Source organism: Chanodichthys erythropterus, chromosome 3 (genome assembly GCF_024489055.1).
Source record: "Chanodichthys erythropterus isolate Z2021 chromosome 3, ASM2448905v1, whole genome shotgun sequence".
Lineage (NCBI taxonomy): Eukaryota > Metazoa > Chordata > Actinopteri > Cypriniformes > Xenocyprididae > Chanodichthys > Chanodichthys erythropterus.
Window position 1 is genome coordinate 46,454,528 of NC_090223.1, and position 23,454 is coordinate 46,477,981.

At 38.0% G+C, this 23,454-nt stretch overlaps 2 protein-coding genes across 2 annotated transcripts; one reads left to right on the plus strand and one right to left on the minus strand.

The window, feature by feature from the left end:
* On the minus strand, positions 1 to 14,835 carry cdip1 (cell death-inducing p53 target 1). Its single transcript, XM_067382520.1, has 5 exons — positions 14,688 to 14,835; positions 6,968 to 7,061; positions 6,104 to 6,262; positions 3,493 to 3,763; positions 1 to 138 (listed from the first exon to the last, which is right to left on the minus strand). Exons 2-5 carry the CDS (start codon positions 7,050 to 7,052, stop codon positions 27 to 29), a joined length of 627 nt encoding a protein of 208 aa, XP_067238621.1. The 5' UTR covers positions 7,053 to 7,061; positions 14,688 to 14,835; the 3' UTR covers positions 1 to 26.
* LOC137004671 (intercellular adhesion molecule 2-like) lies at positions 14,817 to 22,629 on the plus strand. Its single transcript, XM_067365238.1, has 6 exons — positions 14,817 to 14,830; positions 18,068 to 18,156; positions 19,037 to 19,306; positions 19,401 to 19,730; positions 20,026 to 20,268; positions 21,918 to 22,629. The coding sequence occupies exons 1-6, from the start codon at positions 14,817 to 14,819 to the stop codon at positions 22,007 to 22,009; spliced, it is 1,038 nt and encodes a 345-aa protein (XP_067221339.1). The 3' UTR covers positions 22,010 to 22,629.
* Positions 22,630 to 23,454: the final 825 nt, after the last annotated feature.

The window sequence follows — 23,454 nt, forward strand, 5'->3', positions numbered from 1 at the left end:
AGCGCAATCGTTAATGGGATAAACTGTTAGCATATGCGCTTGTATGTGTAAATATAGCCCTTGCAGTTGGGGCAAGTGTGTGTCACATCCTTGAGGTCATCCATCATACATGGGATCAAGCAGCAACCTAGATCACAACTGTAAAACAAAGACAAAGATTATGAGGAATCCCAAGAATGTACTTTAAAGTTCATCATTCAGGGCTCTTTATGTGTTAATTTATTCAAAAATAAATAAAAAATGCAATTCATATATGCATGACCTGAATACACCTCTTGTATGATGAACATGTTTATAATTTCTGTACCATTCAAAAGTTTGGGGTCAATACGATTTTATTGGAAAGAAATGAATACTTTTATTCTGTAAAGATGCATTAAAATGATCAAAAAAAGACAGTAAAGACATATTATAATAGACATAAAATAATTGCTGTTCTTTTGAACTTTTTCTATTCATCAGAAAAAAGGGTATCACAGTTTCCACAAAAATATTAAGCAGCACAACCGTTTCCAACATTTAGAATGATAATAAATGTTTCTTGAGCATCAAATCATCATATTACAATGATTTCTGAGGGATCATGTGACACTGAAGACTGGAGTAATGATGCAGGAAATTCAGCTTTTGACATCACAGGAACAAATTTTTATATATATATATATATAAAAACAGTTACACTGCCCTCCAAAAGTTTGGAAACGCCCTAGAAAAGTGGGGTTTGGGACAATATTGGCATGAATCCTTTTTTAATTTGTGATAATTTTGCACTGATAAGGGACAACACAAACTACGAAAACATATTTTATTATATAAACAGTTTATACGTAGAAAAAACTTGATATTTGATTCATCAGAATATCCACCATTAGCAGATATCCAGGGTTCCTACACATTTTCCATTTAAAAATTCCATACTTTTCCATACTCAAATTTCCAGACCTCCTTCCAAACGATTTCTGCCATTGGTGAGCCTCGGTCTCCCTTTCTATGTTTTTTGGCGCACCAAAAATATTCTCGCCGCTTTATAATATTAATATTGAACCACTGTACTCACATGAACTGATTAATGGATCTTGAGAGAGGAAATGTCACTGCTTCATGTTTGTAGTCCGGGTCCTACAGTCTTTTAGTGATTTTTAAATTAGTGTTTGATTGTTGAAATAAAGTTTTGTATTTAGTATTCATGTCTAGGCCCTTCTCTTCTTAAAAACCACGTACCTGTGTAACTTTTGTTGGGGATAAAATCTACAAGTACTAATATATTCCGTTTAACAAGTTGGCATGACTTAGTTTGTTTCCCTTTCCGGCCATACCACTCGCTACATAGGCGTGAATATTTAATTTGTCTATTAATTCGATACATTTCCTTTATAGAGATCCTTCTGTGATTTATACATCTGCTCTGTTCTCGACATTATATGTATCATATATTATCATATATCATATATACATATAATATATGAAACCTATAATGTTTCAAAGTATTCAAAGTATTTTTATAGAGTAGCCTACGAGTATGAGTAGCACAAGCAGTTTCCGTAATATTTTAGAAATTCGTAACTCTATAAACATATTTGCAAAGTGAAGAGAGGTGAAAAAGGTGACATGTAGAAAGTAGATAGTTGTAGGGGGTCTGGGGGCATCCTCCCCCAGGAGAAGATTTTTGTGATTTTAACATGTAAAGGAAGCATTCTGGTGCACTCTGAAAAGAAAATAAATGGAAAAAACAACATTTGCTTCAAGTAAAAAATAAAAAATAAAACATTTTGGCACCGGGGCTGAGCATTGACAAATTTCACAATCGAATGCGATTTTGATTCAGAAGCTTGCGATTTGATTTTGATTTGATTACCTTTGATTCAGTATTGATTAATTTGGGCCTATCAGGTACAGTACATGGCAAATTTCCTCAAAGAAAAAAATCTCTCAACTAATGCTGTAAACAATACAGGGAACCACAGCTGGTACGTCATTATAATATTAGGTTAAATTGATCGTAAGTTACTTACATATAGGCTAACTTACACATAAGGAAGTTTTTATTATAACGTTATAATAAAAGTGACAATTATTTTTCTACTCTTTTTATGTAGGCCTAAACATTTAAATGGTGACTGTCATAAAACAGATTTATGTATTCAATATAGAAGCACGTGTTAAGTACAAATACAATGAATATGTAATAGCCTATAGAGCATATATTTAGCAAAATGCTCCTCTCAAAGTTCATTTTTGTAGCTAAATGATGAGTTATTGGACATTGTAAGGCTTTTCTGAGGTAGGCTAAATGTGACATTTTTACAAGCTGTTTTATTGACGCCTTTCTACGGTTGAAACGCTGATTAATCGATTGCATGTGACATGACAGATTTTGGTAAGTTGTACTGTATATTTCAAAATACCTTCAGATGTTCAATCATTTTGTGTTGTAACTAGTAAAGCCAAAGAGATGGCTGGTTCACGAGCGCTACAGCGATCTGTCACGCCACAGAGCACAGATACAGATCGTGACTAACTCCAGTCTATGGAAAAATAGTAACCCCATTTGCAATTCTTATGAGAATCTTGTGTCACACAGTCACTCACCCCGAAAAAATAACTCTTCGGATGTAAACAATTCACATAAATTATGTATTTTGATTCAAAACTGCTAATTTCGCTACAAAGTGACTAGTTTGCAGGTATAATAAATTAGAAAACTGAATAGAGGCAATAGTCTGGAAACACAAATATTTTTCCATACTCTGATTTCTTTTTTCCATACTTTTCCAGACCTGGAAAAAACTCAAATCAAATTCCATACTTTTCCATACTTTTCCAAACCGCGTAGGAACCCTGGATATCTGACCTAAACTGGGTTCTAATCGGTTCATTGTGTTCTAAACTTAACTGCCAATCAATTGTTGAAGCTATTATGTTGTTCTGACCCAAAAATCAATACAAACCTGGGCAAAGTTTAAACCATTAACCAGGCATCACAGCTGGCAAAGGGGCATGTCTGACTTTGATATTGCCATTATTATGTAATCAAAATGAAAATTATTATTGCTGGTGTTTAATGATAATGTCAAGTTACTGTAAATGTATTTGCACCAAAAAATTATAAGGATTTATGCAGATATCGTCCAAAACACCACACTTTGCCAGGGGTGTTTCCAAACTTTTGGAGGGCAGTGTATTTTGAATTGTAATAATGTCACAAATGACTTTTTTCACTGTATTTTTGATCAAATAAATCCAGCCTTGGTGTGACGTCTTTTAAAACACATTAAAAATGCCCAACTTTTGAATGGTAGAGTAGATGTTTTTGAAGGAGCAAATTAAAAAATTTTAAGCTGAGTTTCATTATGTTAACCATATTTAGTAGTTTAGCATAAATTTTCAGTTTTTTAAATAGAAATTATGTCCACCAACTCAAAGACATCCCAACAAACATGCAGAAAAAGATTTCACAGAGAGAGAGAGGTCATATCATATTGTATCACTTACCCAACAATGAAGCAGAACATGCAGATTAGAGTATTCATGAGGCCGATGTCGTGGCTGATGCGGGTGACGATGGGCTGTTGGCAGTGAGGACAAACCGTCTGCACTGGAGCCGACTGAAACATCTCTCCCTGTAGAACAGTCACGGTGGTGGTGGTGGTACCAGGAGGAGAGAGAACTGTGGCTGTGTGACCTGGAGCAAAGTGACTGGGACCCGGACCATAGTGTTCCGCTATCGGATGAGGAAAGTGCCCTGGGGGAAGGTAGTAACCACCTGCAGAACATGAATTTTGAGGTTAAGTTAAGATGAAAATTCTCTCATCGTTTACTCACCATCAGACCCCTGATGTATATGACTTTCTTTCTTCAGATAAACACAAAGATTTTTAGGAAAATAATCCATCTTTGTGAGTGCCACTAATGCCACTGAATGGCTGACAATCCTATGCTTGAAAAAGGACACACAGTGACTGTTAGCGTAACCCATACGACCCCAGCGGATGAATCAAAGTCTGCTGAAGCAAAATGATAGGTGTGTGTAAGAAAAATACTACTATTTTACACTCTTAACTGTAAATCACTGCTTCCGGACAAATTTCCTAGGCACATTCATAAGTTCAGCTTGACATAAACACAAGTGTGTGAAGTTTGTGAGAGAAGTAACACGGAAGCACAAAGGACCGTCACTTCTCTTGGAAGCTTCAAAAAGCACATACTTCACAACGTCCCTCTCGTGAACGCTTGTATGACAGATGACCGGAAGCATTGATTTCTAGTTAAAACAGATAAAAATATTAGTATTTTTCTTACACACACCTATCTTTTTACTTCAGAAGTTTTTCAAGCATCAATAGAGTGGCACCTATAATGTCTATAATGTGAACGTGAAATCTAGTACTCGTTAATCCGAGATTCTGACCTAACCAATGACTGATATTTTGTTGTTTGCTTGGTTTCTATTTCTGTTGCACCTAGCATAGCTGCCCCGTCCACAGGGAAATCTCATTAATGTGCAGTAAAATCTCATTAACGTTAACCAGCATTAAAGGGTTAATTCACCCCAAAATCAAAATTCTGTCATCATTTACTCATCCTATTGTTATTCCAAATCCGTAATACTTTAATTCATCTTCAAAACACAAATATTTGAATGAAATTTGAGTGATTTCTGTCCCTCCATTGACAGTCTGCACAACTATCACCTTTGGCTTGTTTCCACCGAGCGTTACGGTTCAGTACAGTTCAGTACGGAATGCAACTTTTGCCGTAAAGTACCACTTTTTGGGGACCCATCCATTGGGGTACCAAGCACAATAGTACCAATAGTACCCTTACCAAATGGGTGGAGCTACACTCACTGGAGGAAGTTGATTGGTTGACAAAGAATGGTCACTTGCGCTTGCTAAAAGAGGAATGACAACGCAATACCACTGCAACACAATGTGTATTTTTCTGCTGTTTTTCCTTGCAGACTTCAGCCTTTGCTCAAACAGAACTGCTGTATGTCCTCCATTGTTGTTTACGGTCACTTTCTTCTTCACGCGAGAATGCCGTTGATCGCTAATTTCCGGCATACACCACGCTTATCAAATAAGGGCGGTGGAAACACAAGCCGGATCAGGGTCTACTGTCCCATATCGTACTGTACTGAACTGAACCGAACCGTACCACTCGGTGTAAACGAGCCATTTGACGCTTCAAAGAAGAGATTGTAAAAAGAGAATAAAAAAAAAAAAAAAGAATAAATATGTATTGAGTGGTTTAGTCCAAATTTTCTGAAGAGACTCGATTGCTTTATATGATGAACAGATTTAATTTAGGCTTTTATTCACATGTAAACATTCATCAAGGCACACATCAGTTGTGGTAAACAGAAGCTCAAGCATGTTTGCTTGACGTGTGAGAACAAATGAGGTTCATTCTCGTGTTACGCAGCACGTTTGAGCTTCATTTCACTCGATTCATGTGGATTAGTTTTACGATCTCTTTTTAAACTTTTTGAACCACTAAAGTGGTAGTTGGGTAGCTGTCAAAGGAGGGACAGAAATATCTCAGATTTCCTCAAAAAGATCTTCATTTGTGTTTCGAGGATGGACGAAAGTCTCACGGGTTTGAAATGACATAAAGGTGAGTAAATGATGACAGAATTGTCATTTCTGGGGGAACTAAACTTTCAAATGACTGCTTTCACTATTAACAAGATTTTAGAAAGGCAGAAGTACCTACAAAAGTGTTGATTCAGAGGCAGTTGTTACATTCTGATGAAAGATTTTGGTAACAACTTATTCTACAGTGTCCTTATTACACGTTACATACAGTATAGTTACTATATTAATAGTAATAACATGCAAGTACCCCTAAACCAGAACCTAATCCTAACCTTATGTAGTTAGCTAATATTACTTAGTAATTAAATGTATTATTACATTGTAACAAGGTTCTGTGTATTCATGCTCATAGACCTGTCACATCACTTTCTGTTTCATTATAAACATAAAATTACTTGTTGCTGGAAACTTGATTTCACATTATTGCTAGCTTTTCTCTCTGAAATGCTGATGATTTGTGAATGGCTGCTGATGCATTAGTGTGTGAGTTTGGTTGGCACACCCACCGTGACAATGAGGCATGGGCATATGCATAGGCTTAGGCATGGGACCTTCGCCTGGGACGTGCGGAGGAACAAAGCCAGGTGTAGCTTCATATGGTGGAGGTCCATAATCTGGTGGCAGCGGCTGTCCTTGTGGAGGTCCAGTCATTACTGGAGCAGTGGCTGCGGAGGGAAACAGTTTTATGTTAAGTAAAGACAGAATTCCTGTATCCCACCTGCTAGACTTGCTCCTCTCCATTAATAATTGCAATAACATGCAATGGTGTCCAAACATCTGAGACCACTCGTGATATAACTATTAATTTGCATTAATTAATAATACTCATTTTGCATCTATTAGATTCAATACAACATTCTTCCTTACAAATTGCTATATCAGAAATTTGAGTGAAAAGCTCCTTTGAAGCAAATGTGGGACTAAGACATTCTTAAATCCACGTTCATTTTTCAATGACAGCACCTCTCAAGCTCCATTAACTCCACAAGTTTGTATAAAACCTGATGAGTCTAAAGTTTAAATGGTCAAGAAATTGATTAATGATCTAGATATATTGCAGAATTGAGTGCAGACTTTATGATTCCACTGTAAATCAAAAATGTTCTGGTTTCTACAAGACATTTTACTATATATTCATAAATTATATTCATATAGTCTTTCCGGCTCTACGCCAAAATTGATGTTAATAACAATAAATGTTATTACTGTTATTATTACTATCATTATTATTACAACACTTAACATATGTTGCTGTACTTAAGTGAAACATAAAAGGAAAAAAATCTAGTTCCATGAAATTGTAGTGGCCTGTTAAAAGGTTGTAAGGGTTCATTTAAAATGTCTTAAGAGAAAAATATTGAGGTATTTACCAGAAACTGGAGGTTGTCCATTTTTTTCCTCAAGAAGTGGGGCATTGGGGCCCCCTGGGTAAGGAGGAGGGGGGTCACTGGACATGTTGGTTCCCTGGAAAGAAGACCAGAGAAGGGAGCTTCTGGGGTGAACACAGACAGGCCGCATGGTTCAATAAGCACACAGTGTACTGTGATCAGGCCATCCCTGACTACTGTTGCTGCATTTCACATCCAATTATCATCGATTTGCAGATGCTCACTGCCTCAACATTCCCCTGAGCCCACAAATAAAAACAACATATCCATAATCAAGAATTATCTAACCTTATGAACAAGGATTTTCTTTGCACTTTGGACTAATAAAGTTCAGTAGGTCAGGCCATGTGCCTCAGTGATATGGACCTGTATCCTAATTCTACAGGTTACAAGATACAACATCGTTCTGCAAGTCAAGATGTGTTTACATGGACACTAATAATCTGGTTGTTGTCAGACTAGTAGGACAGTCAAAAAAAAAAAAAAAGTCAATTGTAACCTAGTCTCAGTCTCAGACGTCACGCACACCGACAGTTGGTTGAACGTCTGATGCATATGGCACACTTATCTGGAAACACTTCGGGAGTTTCAAAGTCGTCATCTGGTTGTTGAATTCTACAGGATGTCCGGGAGACATGTGTGTGTCATGTTCTCAAACGGTTCGCCTGGAAACAAATGCCGTGATGCCAAACCCCCTTGTGGAAGAAGAACGCCGTCATCATGTTTACAACTGTGACACTGAGCGCTAACCAGGATCAACTAAACTCTACAGATTTTCAAAAGTCTGTAAAGTTTGTGGCTCCATTGTTGCAGTAAACTTGCACAACGTTCTTGAATGAATAATTTATTAAACGCATGCCGGTTTGTTATTGGAGGGACATCAACTTTACATTTTCACACCCCTAAAGAGCTGATGCGGAACTAAACGAACTGTGATTGGTTGCGTTACATGTCAGTCAAATGTCCTCTTGGGTGGTCCCTGGCCAATGAAAGCTGTGTTAGAGTCCAGACCTTCTGCCGTCAGTCTGAAGCTCTGGCTACGCGAGACTACATGTAACCCCATCAGTCGCATTAAATCGGTTAAATACTATTTCAATTTTATTCTGTTTGAGAGGGGTGGTTTAAACCTTTTTTAATCTGTTCAACAGGACATGTCGATTTGATGCATGGAAGGAGCTGTTGTTGTTGAAGTGTCATGACTCATCATATTTTAAATTCTCCTTCCACTCATCGTCTGTGGTGCAGGTCAACTTTCCACCAGTCCTTGCTTCGGACTCTCATCCTCATCCACATTTTTTTACTGCTTGATAAATAGAAGCAGCACAGCACAAAGCTTCACAAGCTCTCCAAATTAGGGCCCAAAATAGATAAATATTATGAAATGGTAGGAGGATGATTAACTTCAAACTTGCAATTTTTCTCTGAGAAGCTACTTTCTGCTATTGCTCCACTATTTTTCGCTGCAGCATTGGGGGAATTGGTGATCCTCTGCCCATCTTGACTTCTGAGAGACACTGCCACTCTGAGAGGCTCTTTTTATACCCAATCATGTTGCCAATTGACCTAATAAGTTGCAAATTGGTCCTCCAGCCGTTCCTTATATGTACATTTAACTTTTCCGGCCTCTTATTGCTACCTGTCCCAACTTTTTTGGAATGTGTAGCTCTCATGAAATCCAAAATGAGCCAATATTTGGCATGATATTTCAAAATGTCTCACTTTCAACATTTGATTTGTTATCTATATTCTATTGTGAATAAAATATAAGTTTATGAGATTTGTAAATTATTGCATTCCTTTTTTATTCACAATTTGTACAGTGACCCAACTTTTTTGGAATCAAGTTTGTACATTTAAACATAATATTAAAATGGAACACAATTGCTTTAAATTATAATCATATTTCTGATTTTTTTTTTATTTTACAGATATTAATATATTATTTTATAGATATCTATATATTTTATAGTTTTTATTGTATTTTTGATCAAATAAATACAGCCTTAACGAGCATAGAGAGCATGAGACTTCTTTCAAAAACATTTTTTTTAAAAATCGTACCTATCCCAAACTTTTGAATGGAAGCGTATACCGTATAATTTTCATAATATATCCCTGAATAATCCTACCTGTCAGTTAAACATTAGTTAGTTCAACTGACCAAGCCTATTCTTGTACCAAACACCATAATAACTAAGAAATCTACACTTAAAAAAAAAAACAGAAAAATAAAAAAAGTAACTACAATACAGCACAATATTATGCAATAAGTGCAGTCTCTTGGCTTAAGTAGACAGTTTTGGCCTTTAAGAGGATAAAGCAACAATATTGACAGTAGACAGTAGCACAGTATTCTACAGTAACCTCACATATGCTGGTCAAGAGACTAACATTGTGTCCTTGTGTGAAATGTGTCCTTTCATTAAAAAAAATGAAAATTGTAGAAGTTTAAGGGAAATAAATGCAAATGAGATCATGAGAGAAAACGCACCTCATTTGAATACCAAAACAAGAAAGACCATGTCCCCAGTTTTGATCTTTCAAGTCAGTGGCATAACTGCACATGTGACTTTATAATGGCTCCTCGTCAAATATTTATAATCAGATAGTCAACATGCCCCTTTTAAAGTGGCCCCCTTCGAGACTCAGCTGGTAAACAGATTATCTTATTTGCATTTTCTTGGGATGATTACCACCAGCCAATAGGGATGAAGGAGGAAATGCACAAATAAAGGCATGTGACTACTACTAAATGTGGAGCGTATAAATATTGAGTGAGCCTGTCTTTTGGCTTATGTAGTCAGAGTAACTCGTTGCCCAGTTCACATCCCGTATTACTTAGGATAATGGAAATGAATTACACAGAATGCTTCTCCATATAACCATGTGTCAACATATCTAATGCACTGCCGCCGTGTCATTAGGGCATTTAAACTTCAACTTCAAAAAAGATTCCATATAAAACAGTAGATGTGCAACATCCTAAAACATTAACATGGCATATCTGAATATTTATTTCACACTTAACACAGCTTATACAGTATCATTTACAGCATTGCATAACGCTACCTATCCACCTTTTTCCTAGCAAGCCTACTTCTTTTTAGATTATGAAAGGCACTTTCAGTTTGGGGAAGTTCCACTTAAAGAGGTGGAAACAAATAATTTCAAATCATAATGTTGTGCTATAATACTTATGCAGCAGTTTGTCTCAATGAGCTGTAAAATTTCCTTCAAGTTTTATTTTCAGGTATTTTAATGTGACATGGTATAGCAAGAATATCTATGGCAAGAGCTCTTTTTAGTTGCTGCATTCTTTTCCTCTGGATTATTTTCTCTTCTCTTTTTCTTTCCGCTGTAACGCATGAAAAAAGACAACAAATACTGTACGTTTGTGGTCTGCTCTCCCAAATCAAAATACACAGTGATCAGGCATAACATCATGACCACCTTCCTAATATTGTATTGGTCCCCTTTTGCTGCCAAAACAGCCCTGACCCGTCGAGGCATGGACTCCACTAGACCCCTGAAGGTGTGCTGTGGTATCTGCACCAAGATGTTAGCAGCAGATCCTTTAAGTCCTGTAAGTTGTGAGGCGGGGTCTCAATGGACTTGTTTGTTCAGCACATCCCACAAATGCTCGATTGGATTGAGATCTGGGGAATTTGAAGGCCAAGTCAACACCTCAAACTCATTGTTGTGCTCCTCAAACCATTCCTGAACCATTTTTGCTTTAAGGCAGGAGCATTATCCTGTTGAAAGAGGCCACAGCCACCAGGGAATACCGTTTCCATAAAAGGGTGTACATGGTCTGCAACATTGCTTAGGTAGGTGGTACTTGTCAAAGTAACATCCACATGGATGGCAGGACTAAAGGTTTCCCAGCAGAACATTGCCCAAAGCATCACACTGCCTCCGCCGGCTTGCCTTCTTCCCATAGTGCATCCTGGTGCCATGTGTTCTCCAGGTAAACGACGCACCCAGCCATCCACGTGATGTAAAAGAAAACGTGATTCATCAGTCCAGGCCAGCTTCTTCCATTGCTCCGTGGTCCAGTTCTGATGCTCACATGCCCACTGTTGGTGCTTTCGGCGATGGACAGGAGTCAGCATGGGCACCCTGACTGGTCTGCAGCTATTCAGCCCCATACGCAACAAACTGTGATGCACTGTGTATTCTGACACCTTTCTATCAGAACCAGCATTAACTTCTTCAGCAATTTGAGCTACAGTAGCTTGTCTGTTGGTTCGGACCACACGGGCCACCCTTCGCTCCCCACGTGCATCAATGAGTCTTGGCCGCCCATGACCCTGTCGCCGGTTCACCACTGTTCCTTCCTTGGACCACTTTTAATAGACACTGACCACTGCAGACCGGGAACACCCCACAAGAGCTGCAAGTTTGGAGATGCTCTGATCCAGTCATCTAGCCATCACAATTTGGTCCTTGTCAAAATCGCTCAAATCCTTACGCTTTCCCATTTTTCCTGCTTCTAACACATCAACTTTGAGAACAAAATGTTCACTTGCTGCCTAATATATCCCACCCACTAACAGGTGCTGTGATGAAGAGAAAATCAGTGTTATTCACTCCACCTATCAGTGGTCATAATGTTAAGCCTGATCGGTGTATGATATATGCCATGAATAATTCACTGGAATGCCTAAGAATCTCTCATATTCCCCCCAAAGACTCACGTCTCTTTCCAAGTTTGTTTTCACCTGGATGCTTTAAAATTTAATTGTCTCCCTTTTTCACTTCTAATCCCTATTAGCAGTGTTTACTGGTATGTTTCTAAAACAGGTAAATACAATATTTATTGTCTGTCAAAATGACGTAAATTGCTTTGAAATATTATCACTTAATGTAATAGATGTTTTTTTAATAAGGCAATAGGCTGGATAGGCTGATCTTGTACAGCAGATAAACAGTGACCCAACAAAACATGTTCTAAGGACATTTGGTTAAAGGATTAGTTCACTTTCAAATGAAAATTAGCCCAAGCTTTACCAGTAGCCCCTCACTGCAGAACACTCGAGATCCAGGGGGCGGAGTTGGGTAGGTTTAGACCCAGGGGGTGGAGACGGGTAGGTTTTGGGATATGTAAAATGGGAGGAGTTGAATCCAGATCCAGGTGGTGGAGATGGGTAGGTTTAGACCCAGGGGTGGAGACGGGTAGGTTTAGACCCAGGGGGTGGAGACGGGTAGGTTTTGGGATATGTAAAATGGGAGGAGTTGAATCCAGATCCAGGTGGTGGAGATGGGTAGGTTTAGACCCAGGGGGTGGAGACGGGTAGGTTTAGACCCAGGGGTGGAGACGGGTAGGTTTTGGGATATGTAAAATGGGAGGAGTTGAATCCAGATCCAGGGGGTGGAGATTGGTAGGTTTAGACCCAGGGGTGGAGACGGGTAGGTTTTGGGATATGTAAAATGGGAGGAGTTGAATCCAGATCCAGGTGGTGGAGATTGGTAGGTTTAGACCCAGGGGTGGAGACGGGTAGGTTTTGGGATATGTAAAATGGGAGGAGTTGAATCCAGATCCAGGTGGTGGAGATGGGTAGGTTTAGACCCAGGGGGTGGAGATGGGTAGGTTTAGACCCAGGGGGTGGAGATGGGTAGGTTTAGACCCAGGGGGTGGAGATGCGTAGGTTTAGACCCAGGGGGTGGAGATGGGTAGGTTTAGACCCAGGGGGTGGAGACGGGTAGGTTTAGACCCAGGGGGTGGAGATGGGTAGGTTTAGACCCAGGGGGTGGAGATGGGTAGGTTTAGACCCAGGGGGTGGAGATGGGTAGGTTTAGACCCAGGGGGTGGAGATGCGTAGGTTTAGACCCAGGGGGTGGAGATGGGTAGGTTTAGACCCAGGGGTGGAGACGGGTAGGTTTTGGGATATGTAAAATGGGAGGAGTTGAATCCAGATCCAGGTGGTGGAGATGGGTAGGTTTAGACCCAGGGGTGGAGACGGGTAGGTTTTGGGATATGTAAAATGGGAGGAGTTGAATCCAGATCCAGGTGGTGGAGATGGGTAGGTTTAGACCCAGGGGTGGAGACGGGTAGGTTTAGACCCAGGGGGTGGAGACGGGTAGGTTTAGGCATAAGTATCTAGATATAACCCCACCCCCTGGATCTTGTGTTCTGCAAGCCATCCTAGGTGTGTATGACTTTCTTCTTTCTGATGAACACAATCAGAAATATGTTAATAAATATCCTGATGCATCCGAGCTTTATAATGGCAGTGAGCGAGATCAACGAGTATGAACAGAAGAAAGTGTCTCCATCCACATCCATCAATCATAAACATATTCCACATGGCTCCGGAGGGTTAATAAAGGCCTTCTGAAGCAAAGCAATGCGTTTGTGTGAAAGAAGATATCCATATTCATCAATATCCATATTCCCTCTCACTGCCATTATAAATCTCAGATGCGTCAGGACATTTATTAATATATCTCCGATTGTGTTCATCAGAAAGAAGAAAGTCATACACACCTAGGATGGGTTGATGGTGAGTAAAGCTTGAGGTAATTTTTCATTTGAAAGTGAATTAATCCTTTAATGTTTCCATTAAGTTATGAAAACGTTATTTCTGAATGTTTTCTGAATGTTCAAAACATTTTTAAAATGTTTTATCGTTTTTTCTTGGTTAAATGAACATTAAGGGAACATTCCATTTTGTAATTTTGCAAACATTATAGGGATGTGTCACTTTTCAAAGTTCTCAACATTCTGAAACAAGTAGTAACATTAAAAAATGTTAGACAAACTAAACGTTTCAGACAAAAACGACTTTTTTGTGAACATTATTACAGACTAGATAACTTTGAACAGTTACTTGGAGAACGTTTGTACAGAACATTGAGAGAATATTAGTCAAAGTTTTGAGAACCTTCCCTGTGAGCTGGAAAACCATTTGTTTTGTGCAAAACAAGAGTTCTAACAACTTTTATGCGTTTGCTATAGTTATATATACGTATTCATTTGTTATGTTGCATGGAATCAAAAGGCATTCTACCAACTATAATATTGAGAAGATAAGCTACTGTTGTTGTTGTTGTTGTTTTTTGAACGCACTCAAATGACTGTCCAGCACAGGAGTTGGTGTGTTTGTTCTGGTGTTTTCTGGAGTAGATGCTGCGCTTAGAGATCAGCGATTATCCAAACTGCGTCCATCGCCGCTGGCTCTGATTACATAAGACTGCCCTAGCCTTCATATCTTCACTGTTATTCAACTTTTACTGCCATTTACCCGTACACAGAACGACAGTACTGCAAATAGCCATTAGTGTCATTAGTTACTGGCCTCATCATCAATGAAAGGAAAGCGGTAGTTACTTTTTTCTGGCTAAAAATAAGCCCCTGACAAAAATAGCACACAAGTGTAGAGTGACTCGCACTATTGCAATACATGCAACCCTCATTCATCGCAGTACATCATCAACAAGCCTGGCTAGCTGACATATCTCACTGTCATTTAGTCATTTTAACATAATAACGTGTGAAAGCACGACACATGTAACGCCACCCGTTAGAAAACCAAGCGAAACCTAACAACTTTCATAGACCAATAAACATCGTTATGGATTAAAATCCATTGTCGACTGATAGCTAACGTTACTCGTGAATGATGAACAGGCCTACGGCTGCAGATACGCTGCCAGCGCGCAAAATAACAAAGCAATAATCATACAGTCAGCGTGCTGTTACCTTCTGTATCCACGACGTTATTCAAAATGTCAGGTCTGAGAACTTTTCGAGGCTTTCTAGCTTGTACGTTGATGCTTGTGGACCCAGTTTTCCAATAACATCCGCTGCTGGGAAGGATTTGACGTAAACATGGGAGATGGGAGGTGTGAATCCCGCTGGTGATTTTACTCATCTTACTATGGCGAAGGATTAGATTATGAATATTAAGTAGCTTACACGAGTGGACGCTCTTGCAAGGTTACTAGGCAACGTCAGCATTACGTAATTAATATTCATGCTTTAAGCCTTCGCCGTAGTAGGATTTTTAAGTAGGTAAGTGTTGTCCCCGTTTACTCTGTTTCATTTTACAGGAGCTGGCACTTGAATGTATTAATGGCATAAGAAAGTAAATAATTCACATTGCAAATGGTGAGGTTTCGCTCAAATAATTTTGCAACAGTGTACTTGATTCTGATTGGTCAGTCGTGGGTAAGGTGATCAAATATTTTATGAAAAATCGTCTTTGGTACCTAAAATGTTAAAGGATTAGTTCACTTTCAAATTAAAATTTTCCTAATAATTTACTCACCCCCATGTCATCAAAGATGTTCATGTCTTTCTTTCTTCAGTCGAAAAGAAATTAAGGTTTTTGATGAAAACATTCCAGGATTATTCTCCTTATAGTGGACTTCAATGGAGCCCAAATGGTTGAAGTTCAAAATTACAGTTTCAGTGCAGCTTCTGGTATCATTTAAACGGCTTTAAATGATACCAGACGAGGAATAAGGGTCTTATCTAGAGAAACGATCGGTCATTTTCAAAAAAAAAAAAAAAATTGTATATGTTTTAAAAATAGAGTGCCCCAGGGATGACGCGTTTTTGTAGGCCAACCCGGAAGTTAGCAGCGCACGGGTTCCCTCGACTGAAGCATTTTTCCCATAGACTTTTGGAAAATCGCAGAAAATAAGCTCTGTGTTTAACAAAGGGTTATGACACTTACACGTTTTGTCTATCAAGATAATCTTTACAAGTTAACTCAACATTTATAGATTTTGAAGGCTAAATAAAGTCGTCAGATATAAAAGGCTAACAGTAGGCTATAAACGGACTACAGCACACCATGGTCGCGGATCAACGTTGTCCCCACCAAGCGTCCTCAAACTTTATTTAGAAAACAACTCTATTTAAAAACATGCTCACTGATTATGATCTGCGCTGTGTATGAATACTTATCCACTTTTTCATGAGAAATGCTGTCCAAATGTCCCGTTTTTAACGATGAAAGTCCCCGCCAAAGGAAGTAGTCCCTTTTAGCAATTTGTTAGCAACCGCCGATTTGAAGACGCAGTCAAAGTTAAAAAAATCACAAGTGGGTTATAACTGGTGTGTTTTATGTCATAGATCAAAACGTGAAAGTATTTAGAGGCTTTGTTAACCACAGACCTTATTTCAGGCGATTTAGCAAAAACCCATTCAAAAAACCCATTGACTTTGCGCCGTTGGAACCGGAAGTCCTAAAATGCTAACTCGCTTCCGGGTTTTGCCTAAAAAAACACATCATCCATGGGGCACTCTATATGCTCATCTTGAACTAGCTCTCTTCTTCTTCTTCTATATTAAAATTCCGGCTGTGTAGACACTGCTAAGTGTATTACTGCCCTCCACAGGTCAAAGTTTGAACTAATTGTTATATACTTGCACAAGCATATGGTATATAACATTTAGTTCAAACTTTAAGAGCTAGTTCAAGATGAGCATTTATTGTTAAAACATATACATTTATTTTTTTTTTTTTCGAAAATCACAGATCGTTTCTCTAGATAAGACCCTTATTCCTTGTCTGGTATCGTTTAAAGCCCTTTAATAAAAAAAGCAGAACATTTCTGGTTGTATATTTTCTGTTTGTATACAACGGATTCTGTGGTGTCACCATGAAAGACAGTAACACCACAGACAAATTAGCACAAATCTAAAATGGAGGCTGCTATCGTGATGGCTTCAACATCAGGGGACATTTCAGAAATATTATTAAGACTGTATTGATCAAAATTTAGATATAATATCTGCACCACAGACTCTAAAAATGTGTGACACAAAATTGTCAGAAACTTAGCAAGATTTATGAAAATTCATAAGAAATGATCAACTCATCACCTGCAGTGAACTTTACACACAGAAAGTAGAACAAATACAATTCCCTCCTAAACAATTTAATTTAAAAATGTAAAATTTTTGCAGTTACATCCCAGGATACCTCTTTGATGCAGATTTTGTTACAAATTGAATCTCCCAAACTTGATTAAATCTGCATTTAAAAAAAAATAAAAAAAAATCACCCAACAGTAAATAAATATGCAAACATTTTATGATTTATTGGTATTTAAAGTTCATTTAAACTGTTGAAATGTAGGGGAACACCATTTTTCACCACAAGTAAAGAATGACCCAGCTGAATGCAATTTATTTGTTAAGTATAGCATGATTAAAAGAGTAATGTAAGCTTCATTCAGTCAGTAATGCTAAATAAACAACACAGACAAGGACTTAGATCACTGACTGAATGCTAAAAGTGAGCAACACCTTAAAGCAGCAGCCTCCCACAAGGCATTGTGATTGGCCAATTCGAGGAAGTAATTTTACAGTTATGAACGTGACAAAGGGTGGCTAGATGGTGCATGGGTCATAGTTGAATGGAGATCCATTTTATTCTCTAATGTTTTGGGGGTTTGATTGGAAATACCACTACAAATGACTAATATTAAGCAATATTAAGACAGTCAGTCAACAAGCCAGTTCCAACGGGAAAGTGAGTATCCCAACGACCCTATTCACTGCTAAGGGTCATTTGTAACACGCTTGGAGAAATGAAAGACAACTTCTTTATTTTACAGATGATGTTATGACAAAAATTCCTCATTTATTGCAGTGAATTTAATTGCTGTTAAATGTTGCCTTATGGACCCTCCAAGTAGTTACAATTTAGTAACTAGGCTATTAAACACATTTCTTACCGACAAAACTTTTAACAAATATATTCATGCATTTGAAAATATGTGTAATATATCACAACATAACAAAACATTTTGAATTATACTTGTATTTATATCTAAACTTGAACTCTCTATACCTAATTTATGTGTGTGTGCTGTATTGTATCACTGAGTCAGTGCAACAGTGACTCAGTGATAGTCACTACAGTGAATTATTCAGTAGTCTGTGTACAATTCAAGATTCATACACAAATATGGTTGATTCATTTAACCATTTCAATAATTTAGCCTACCATTTGATATTAATGACTCCCTTTCGAGCCCAAAGCTGTTTTCAATGTTATATTGTACATTGTTCAAGACAGAGCAAAAGTGGCATCAATAAATTCACAGATGACACCATAATAACAGCTGGCCACTCAATAACAATGATGAACGAACGTTTACATCACAGTCAGATGTTTCTGGGTTTGTTCTGTTCTATCCAGCATTTACCACAGGTTGGTGTTTATTTTTAATATTTTTTTTTCTTTAAATATATATATATATATTTTTGGTTCTTATAATGTTAAATTTCAATCAAACTATAAATAAAAAAAAAGGAATTCATGTGCCAAACAGCATCAGTCTCATGTACAGATGTTCTGGTTATCTGGTTATGGAAATCTAATTTTTCAAGTTATTTTCAAGTATTCAAGTTCACTTTGTTTAATTTCTGCTTCTGTTTTGCAGTCATCCCTTAACTCGTTCTTAAAATATATTCTGGGTTGGGTTAGTTCTTTTTATTATCAGTAGTGCCTTGCTTGGGGTATTTAGTCACTTACAGTCTGAATTAAAGAGATAAGGTTAAGTCTTATTTACAGCATTTTCTGATCAGTTGTTTTCCTCGGAGCACATACAATATGTTTCAACATTTCTTTGGACTTATATATCTCTCGACAGTTTCACAGATTGTGCTTTTTACAGGTTTGTATGTTGACTTAATTCTGTCTTTTATTCTTCTATTGCATTAATAAGTCTTAAGACCAGAGTTTGGAATCATTTCTGTTCAGTTGACATGTTGGAGTTTGGACTCTGTTGAAATTTTGTCTTGATACTGTATTAGTAAAGCTTTTTTGTTGCACATCATGATTTATGACGATAGATGGGCTTTTACAGCAACCCATTACATTTTTCACTTGTTATTAAGTTAAATGTCATTGGCCCGACTCTATAAAATATAAAACTCTACAGGCCCATGGACCAGTGGTAAGTTTGCAGGTTTAAGGACTCTTATGAAGTTATTTCTGTGTCTGCTTGTAATCCAATACTTTAGTGCTGCTATTCTCTGTTGAATCTTCATCAGTTTTAAATCCACAATCTTCTCAATGTGTTTAACAGGTACACATGCTGCTGAATGTCCTCTTCAGCTCAACCCACAGAGAGTTGTTGTGAGGTACGGCAGTTCTGTGGCAGTTAACTGTAGCACTTCTGTCCCACATGATGGGATAGGATGGGAAGCCAGTGAGGGAGCAGTGCCCATGAGTTTATCAGTCAGTCTGATCACATGGAGAGTGTCAAACCTGAGAGAATGGGACATAAAACCATTCTGCTTCATAAACACTAAAGGTGGTGAACAGTGTGCATCATATCTCTCAATAACTATTTACAGTGAGTTTCTCTGCCATTGATATTGTTATCTTTCATTCTCAGAAATAAAATATTCTAAGAAATATTCTAAGAGTGTGTAAATCTTCCTCCACAGAGACTCCAGACAGTGTGTCCATCAGCACTGTGAATCCCATCGGACCAATGATTGAGGGAAACCAGTATGAGCTTCAGTGTGACGTTCTCAATGTGGCTCCTGTTCAGTATCTCACTGTCAAATGGTACAAAGGAGAGACTCTGGTGAATCAAACCACCTTCACTGACACCATCAAGACTCCAGTGGATAAAACAGCCACACTCATGATCCGTCCAGACAGATCTGATGATGGAGTTCAGTACAGGTGTGAAGCAGAGCTGAATCTGGGAGCAGAAGGACCTCAACCTCCTCCTAAAGTCACATCAAAACCTCTCAGCATTACTGTACATTGTAAGTAAAATCTGTCAGCTTCTATTATTAATCTTTAAGAGCATCTGTTATCCAAATCGAGGAGACTTTTAGTGGTTGTAGCGCTTACCATGTGACACAGTGACAAGTTGATATATGGTGTCAAGTTGTGTGGTGATAGGGATCAGATGCAACATGTAATTTTTTCTTGTCAATTTTCTAAATTTGATCATTTTAATGTAGTTTTCAACTAAATTTAAGATTAACATAAGAAATTTATGATGCCGTATATATGCAGACACAAAACATCTTAAACTGTTTTTACTCCTTCCTCTAGATAAACCGATCATCACTGAGACCAAACTGCCCTCCACAGTGTCTATGCTTCAAGGATATCGAGTGGTGATTGTTTGTGAAGCCGAAGGAAACCCAAAACCAACAATCAGCTGGAATCTCGGCACAAATAATCCAGTTTATAGTGAAACTCTCACTATAACAGATTCAACACCAGAGGATCTGTCCTGCATTGCAAACAATTCTGTTGGCACTGACATCAGACATGTTAAACTGTCTAAACAAGGTAACTATGCATTTTTTTTTTTTTTTCCATTGTAAGTGCACAGGGATGGGGGTTATAGACTCATACAAAAATAATGCCTCTCAGTCTAGAAGTGTGTGGTGGTGTTTTTCATATTTTACGATTTGGAAAGTCGTGTTTACAAGATGGCATTGTACGTTTTCTTAATTAGCTACATAAAAATACAGCAAGGTTTTAAAATCTACTTCTAAAATGAAAAACAAAGAATGTGCTTTAGGTGTGTTTTGCTTTTTAATGTTTATAACTGAAGCCTGTAATCTTTATACGTTATATTACAATGCTGTTATATTTTGTGCAGGCATTCAGATTGACAACAAACATTAGATTCATCCGCACTGAGGATAATTCCGCAAATAACTCATCACTCTTTGCAAAATAGCTCATCACTCATCTTACCACAGGTAGTGTCTTTAGTCGATTGCACTGCGTGTGCAACTGATATATCATATCAGAGGAGAGGGCTTGAGCTTCTGGTGGTGTCCCGTCTGTGAGGATGGGCCAAGTTTAAATGTTTTTTTAAAACACTAGCTAGCCAGTTTTCCATTACAGATTTTCTTAATGCCGATAAAAAAACTATTGTGAAATAATGGCGTTTTATACAACTAAAACTATCGCATCATTTTCCAAAGATACTTATATCTGAGAGCTTTATTTTCAGTGTAATATTTGCCACGGCTTCGTCCTTCTCCCTCATATATGCTTCACTGGGTGCTTCTCAATACTCCAATGGATGCTTCCTCATTTCTTTGCTCCTCCATCCTTAAGCGTGTGACCTGGACCCATTTAAATTCTATGCACTGCGAGGAAGAGAGGAGTAGTTGGAGAGGGGGAAGAGGGTGCTATGATTGACTATATGTTCTCAGTAGGTCAGGACAAAAGTGGCAGACTTTCTTGTTCAGATGACATTTTCCGGTGAAAATTCTTATTTTGGTCATACTTCCAAGACTACAATCTGTGATTCCGGAGTACAGTATCCACCGGTGTGGTGATTGACAGCAAACATTAGATTCATCCGCACTGAGGATAATTCCGCAAATAACTTCAATCGCAGGTTTCAAACAGAGCTGGTGAGAAAGAGGCAGAAGTTACGGACTGCAGCATTAACAAAATATGGTCTTAGGCAGAAAACTAACTAATTAACTACTTAACATTTACGCATTTGGCAGACACTTTTATCCAACATTGCATTATACTATACATTTGTATCTGAGTATGTGCAATCCCTGGGATCGAACCCATGACCTTGGCATTGCTAGTGCCATGCTCTAACCACTGAGCTACAGGAAAGCTGTACTTTGATTAATTATGTGATGTAGTTATGTTGCTGTGTTAAGAGTTTAGAAAAAGTAGGCCTACTTTAAGTATTGGTAAAGGCTTTTTTTAAGGCAATTGTAAAAAACTGTAAATACATTCACTCTATTTTTAACTTAAGCACTGTATTCATTGAAAAGGAATGAGAATATGCTGATATTCTTGATGAGATATTAATGATAGCTCTTGGAACAACTTTTTAATTATTTGATACATTACTGTTCAGTCATTTAACTACAAAATGAATGATATGATAATTATTTTAAGTTTTATATCAGTTCTTCATTAACTGAACATACATTTTGATTTTTCCTTTTTAGGCAACTCTCCAAACTACATTGCATTTGTTGTAGTGGCACTGCTTGTTTTATTCATCGGATTATTTCTATATGTGTGGAAAAAGTTATTTTGACTTGATTTTGAATCTACTGGAAATCATCAAATAGTCAGTGAAACAGCAATGGAGGAAAATGCTTACATTGAACAAAAATTATATATAGAAAATTGCAATGAATAAATAAATATGTTCGATAAAATTCTGCATAATGTGTAAAAACTCATAGTATACAACATGCGCTGACTATTTATGATGTAAGTTTCATAGGAGAATGTTTGAGATGATAAAGATGCATCTAAAATCATCTTGTCACATGACAACAAAATGTTTTCCTGAATGTTGGCTGACTTTTATTTGCTGTACAAAAGTGTTACTCACTATGTTGTGAGATTGTCAAATGTTGGTTTAATGTGTGAAAAGAAAAATCTCTCTTTTGTGGTAAATAACTTAAATTTCATTTGTTAGAAATGTTTATGCACAAGTGCAGAAAAAAAAAAACACCCAAGATTCATGCTTAAAAACTGTTTTAAGATGACAGACAATCTCCTAGCTAGAAATTTGATTTCAATTTATTAATTTTAATTTAAGTAATTCTTCTTTAAACCTCTTCTTTTTTGTGTGACTTTAGTATTGACAGATAGTAATATGCCTGTTTTGTTCTTTTAATAATGATGCAATAAAGGAGACAAAAATGCTGCACAAAATGTTTTGAAATAAAATGTTTTTCTTTCTTTCTTGAACCTTTTAATGAGAACGTTTTCAGTCTCTGGGCCCTTTTTTTTTTTTTAAAAAAAACATCAAGCCCAACAAAAAAATATAAAAAATACTCTTAGTTCAGAAAGTTTTTGTATGATTTGATTTTTTCAATCAGGGGGAGGAGCTAAGGTGGAGCCGGGGATTTCAGGAAGACCTGAGGCTTATCCACAAAACAGAATGGTGTTAGAGGAGAAGTTGAGGGGCTGAAGGGAACCAGCAGAGACGGGGCTGACGAACGGGCGGAATCAGGGTGTGGAAGTGGGAGAGGGGGGCTGGGTGAGATCCCTGATGACAACAGACTTGCACAGTGCGAAGAAACAGGCTTTATGGTGGTCAGAACCAGCGGCAATGAAGACACAGAAGACTTATAGCTGGGCTCGTCCAGTGGCAAAGGGAGATTCAGCAAAATGTCCATAATTCCTCAAAACAACTAGCAGAGGTCAGTAACAGCTCACCCTCAATGGTGGGATGGTGGGCAGAGTTTTCCTCTGAACCCTCGAACTCCACCAAAAGTCCCATGGCGATGGAGTTGACGGCTCAGACTCACACTGGGCTCTGGGGCAATAGCAGGCTCTGTCCTCGACTCAGGCTCTGGCTCTTTCATCGTGGCAGACGTGACCCTCCAGTAGTGGTGGGCTCTGGCTTAATGTCCATGTTAGGGATTGATGGCTGGTTGGGCTCTGGAATCGGCCTGGTATTGGGTGCGAGGTGGGGCCGGACGATGGTGGTGGTATCACTTTGCCCACTGTAAATGAGGATCCATC

Bases quoted from the DNA above. Each gene is read 5' to 3' on its own strand.
- cdip1 (XM_067382520.1), bottom strand. From the start codon at position 7,052: ATGTCCAGTGACCCCCCTCCTCCTTACCCAGGGGGCCCCAATGCCCCA. The intron at 3,764-6,103 runs GTGGGTGTGCCA...CATGTTCTGCAG, and splicing joins GCCCATGCCTCATTGTCACG to GTGGTTACTACCTTCCCCCA. The intron at 139-3,492 runs GTAAGTGATACA...TTTGTTTTACAG, and splicing joins ATGTTCTGCTTCATTGTTGG to TTGTGATCTAGGTTGCTGCT.
- LOC137004671 (XM_067365238.1), top strand. The intron at 18,157-19,036 runs GTTGGTGTTTAT...TGTGTTTAACAG, and splicing joins CTATCCAGCATTTACCACAG to GTACACATGCTGCTGAATGT. The intron at 19,307-19,400 runs GTGAGTTTCTCT...CTTCCTCCACAG, and splicing joins TCTCTCAATAACTATTTACA to AGACTCCAGACAGTGTGTCC.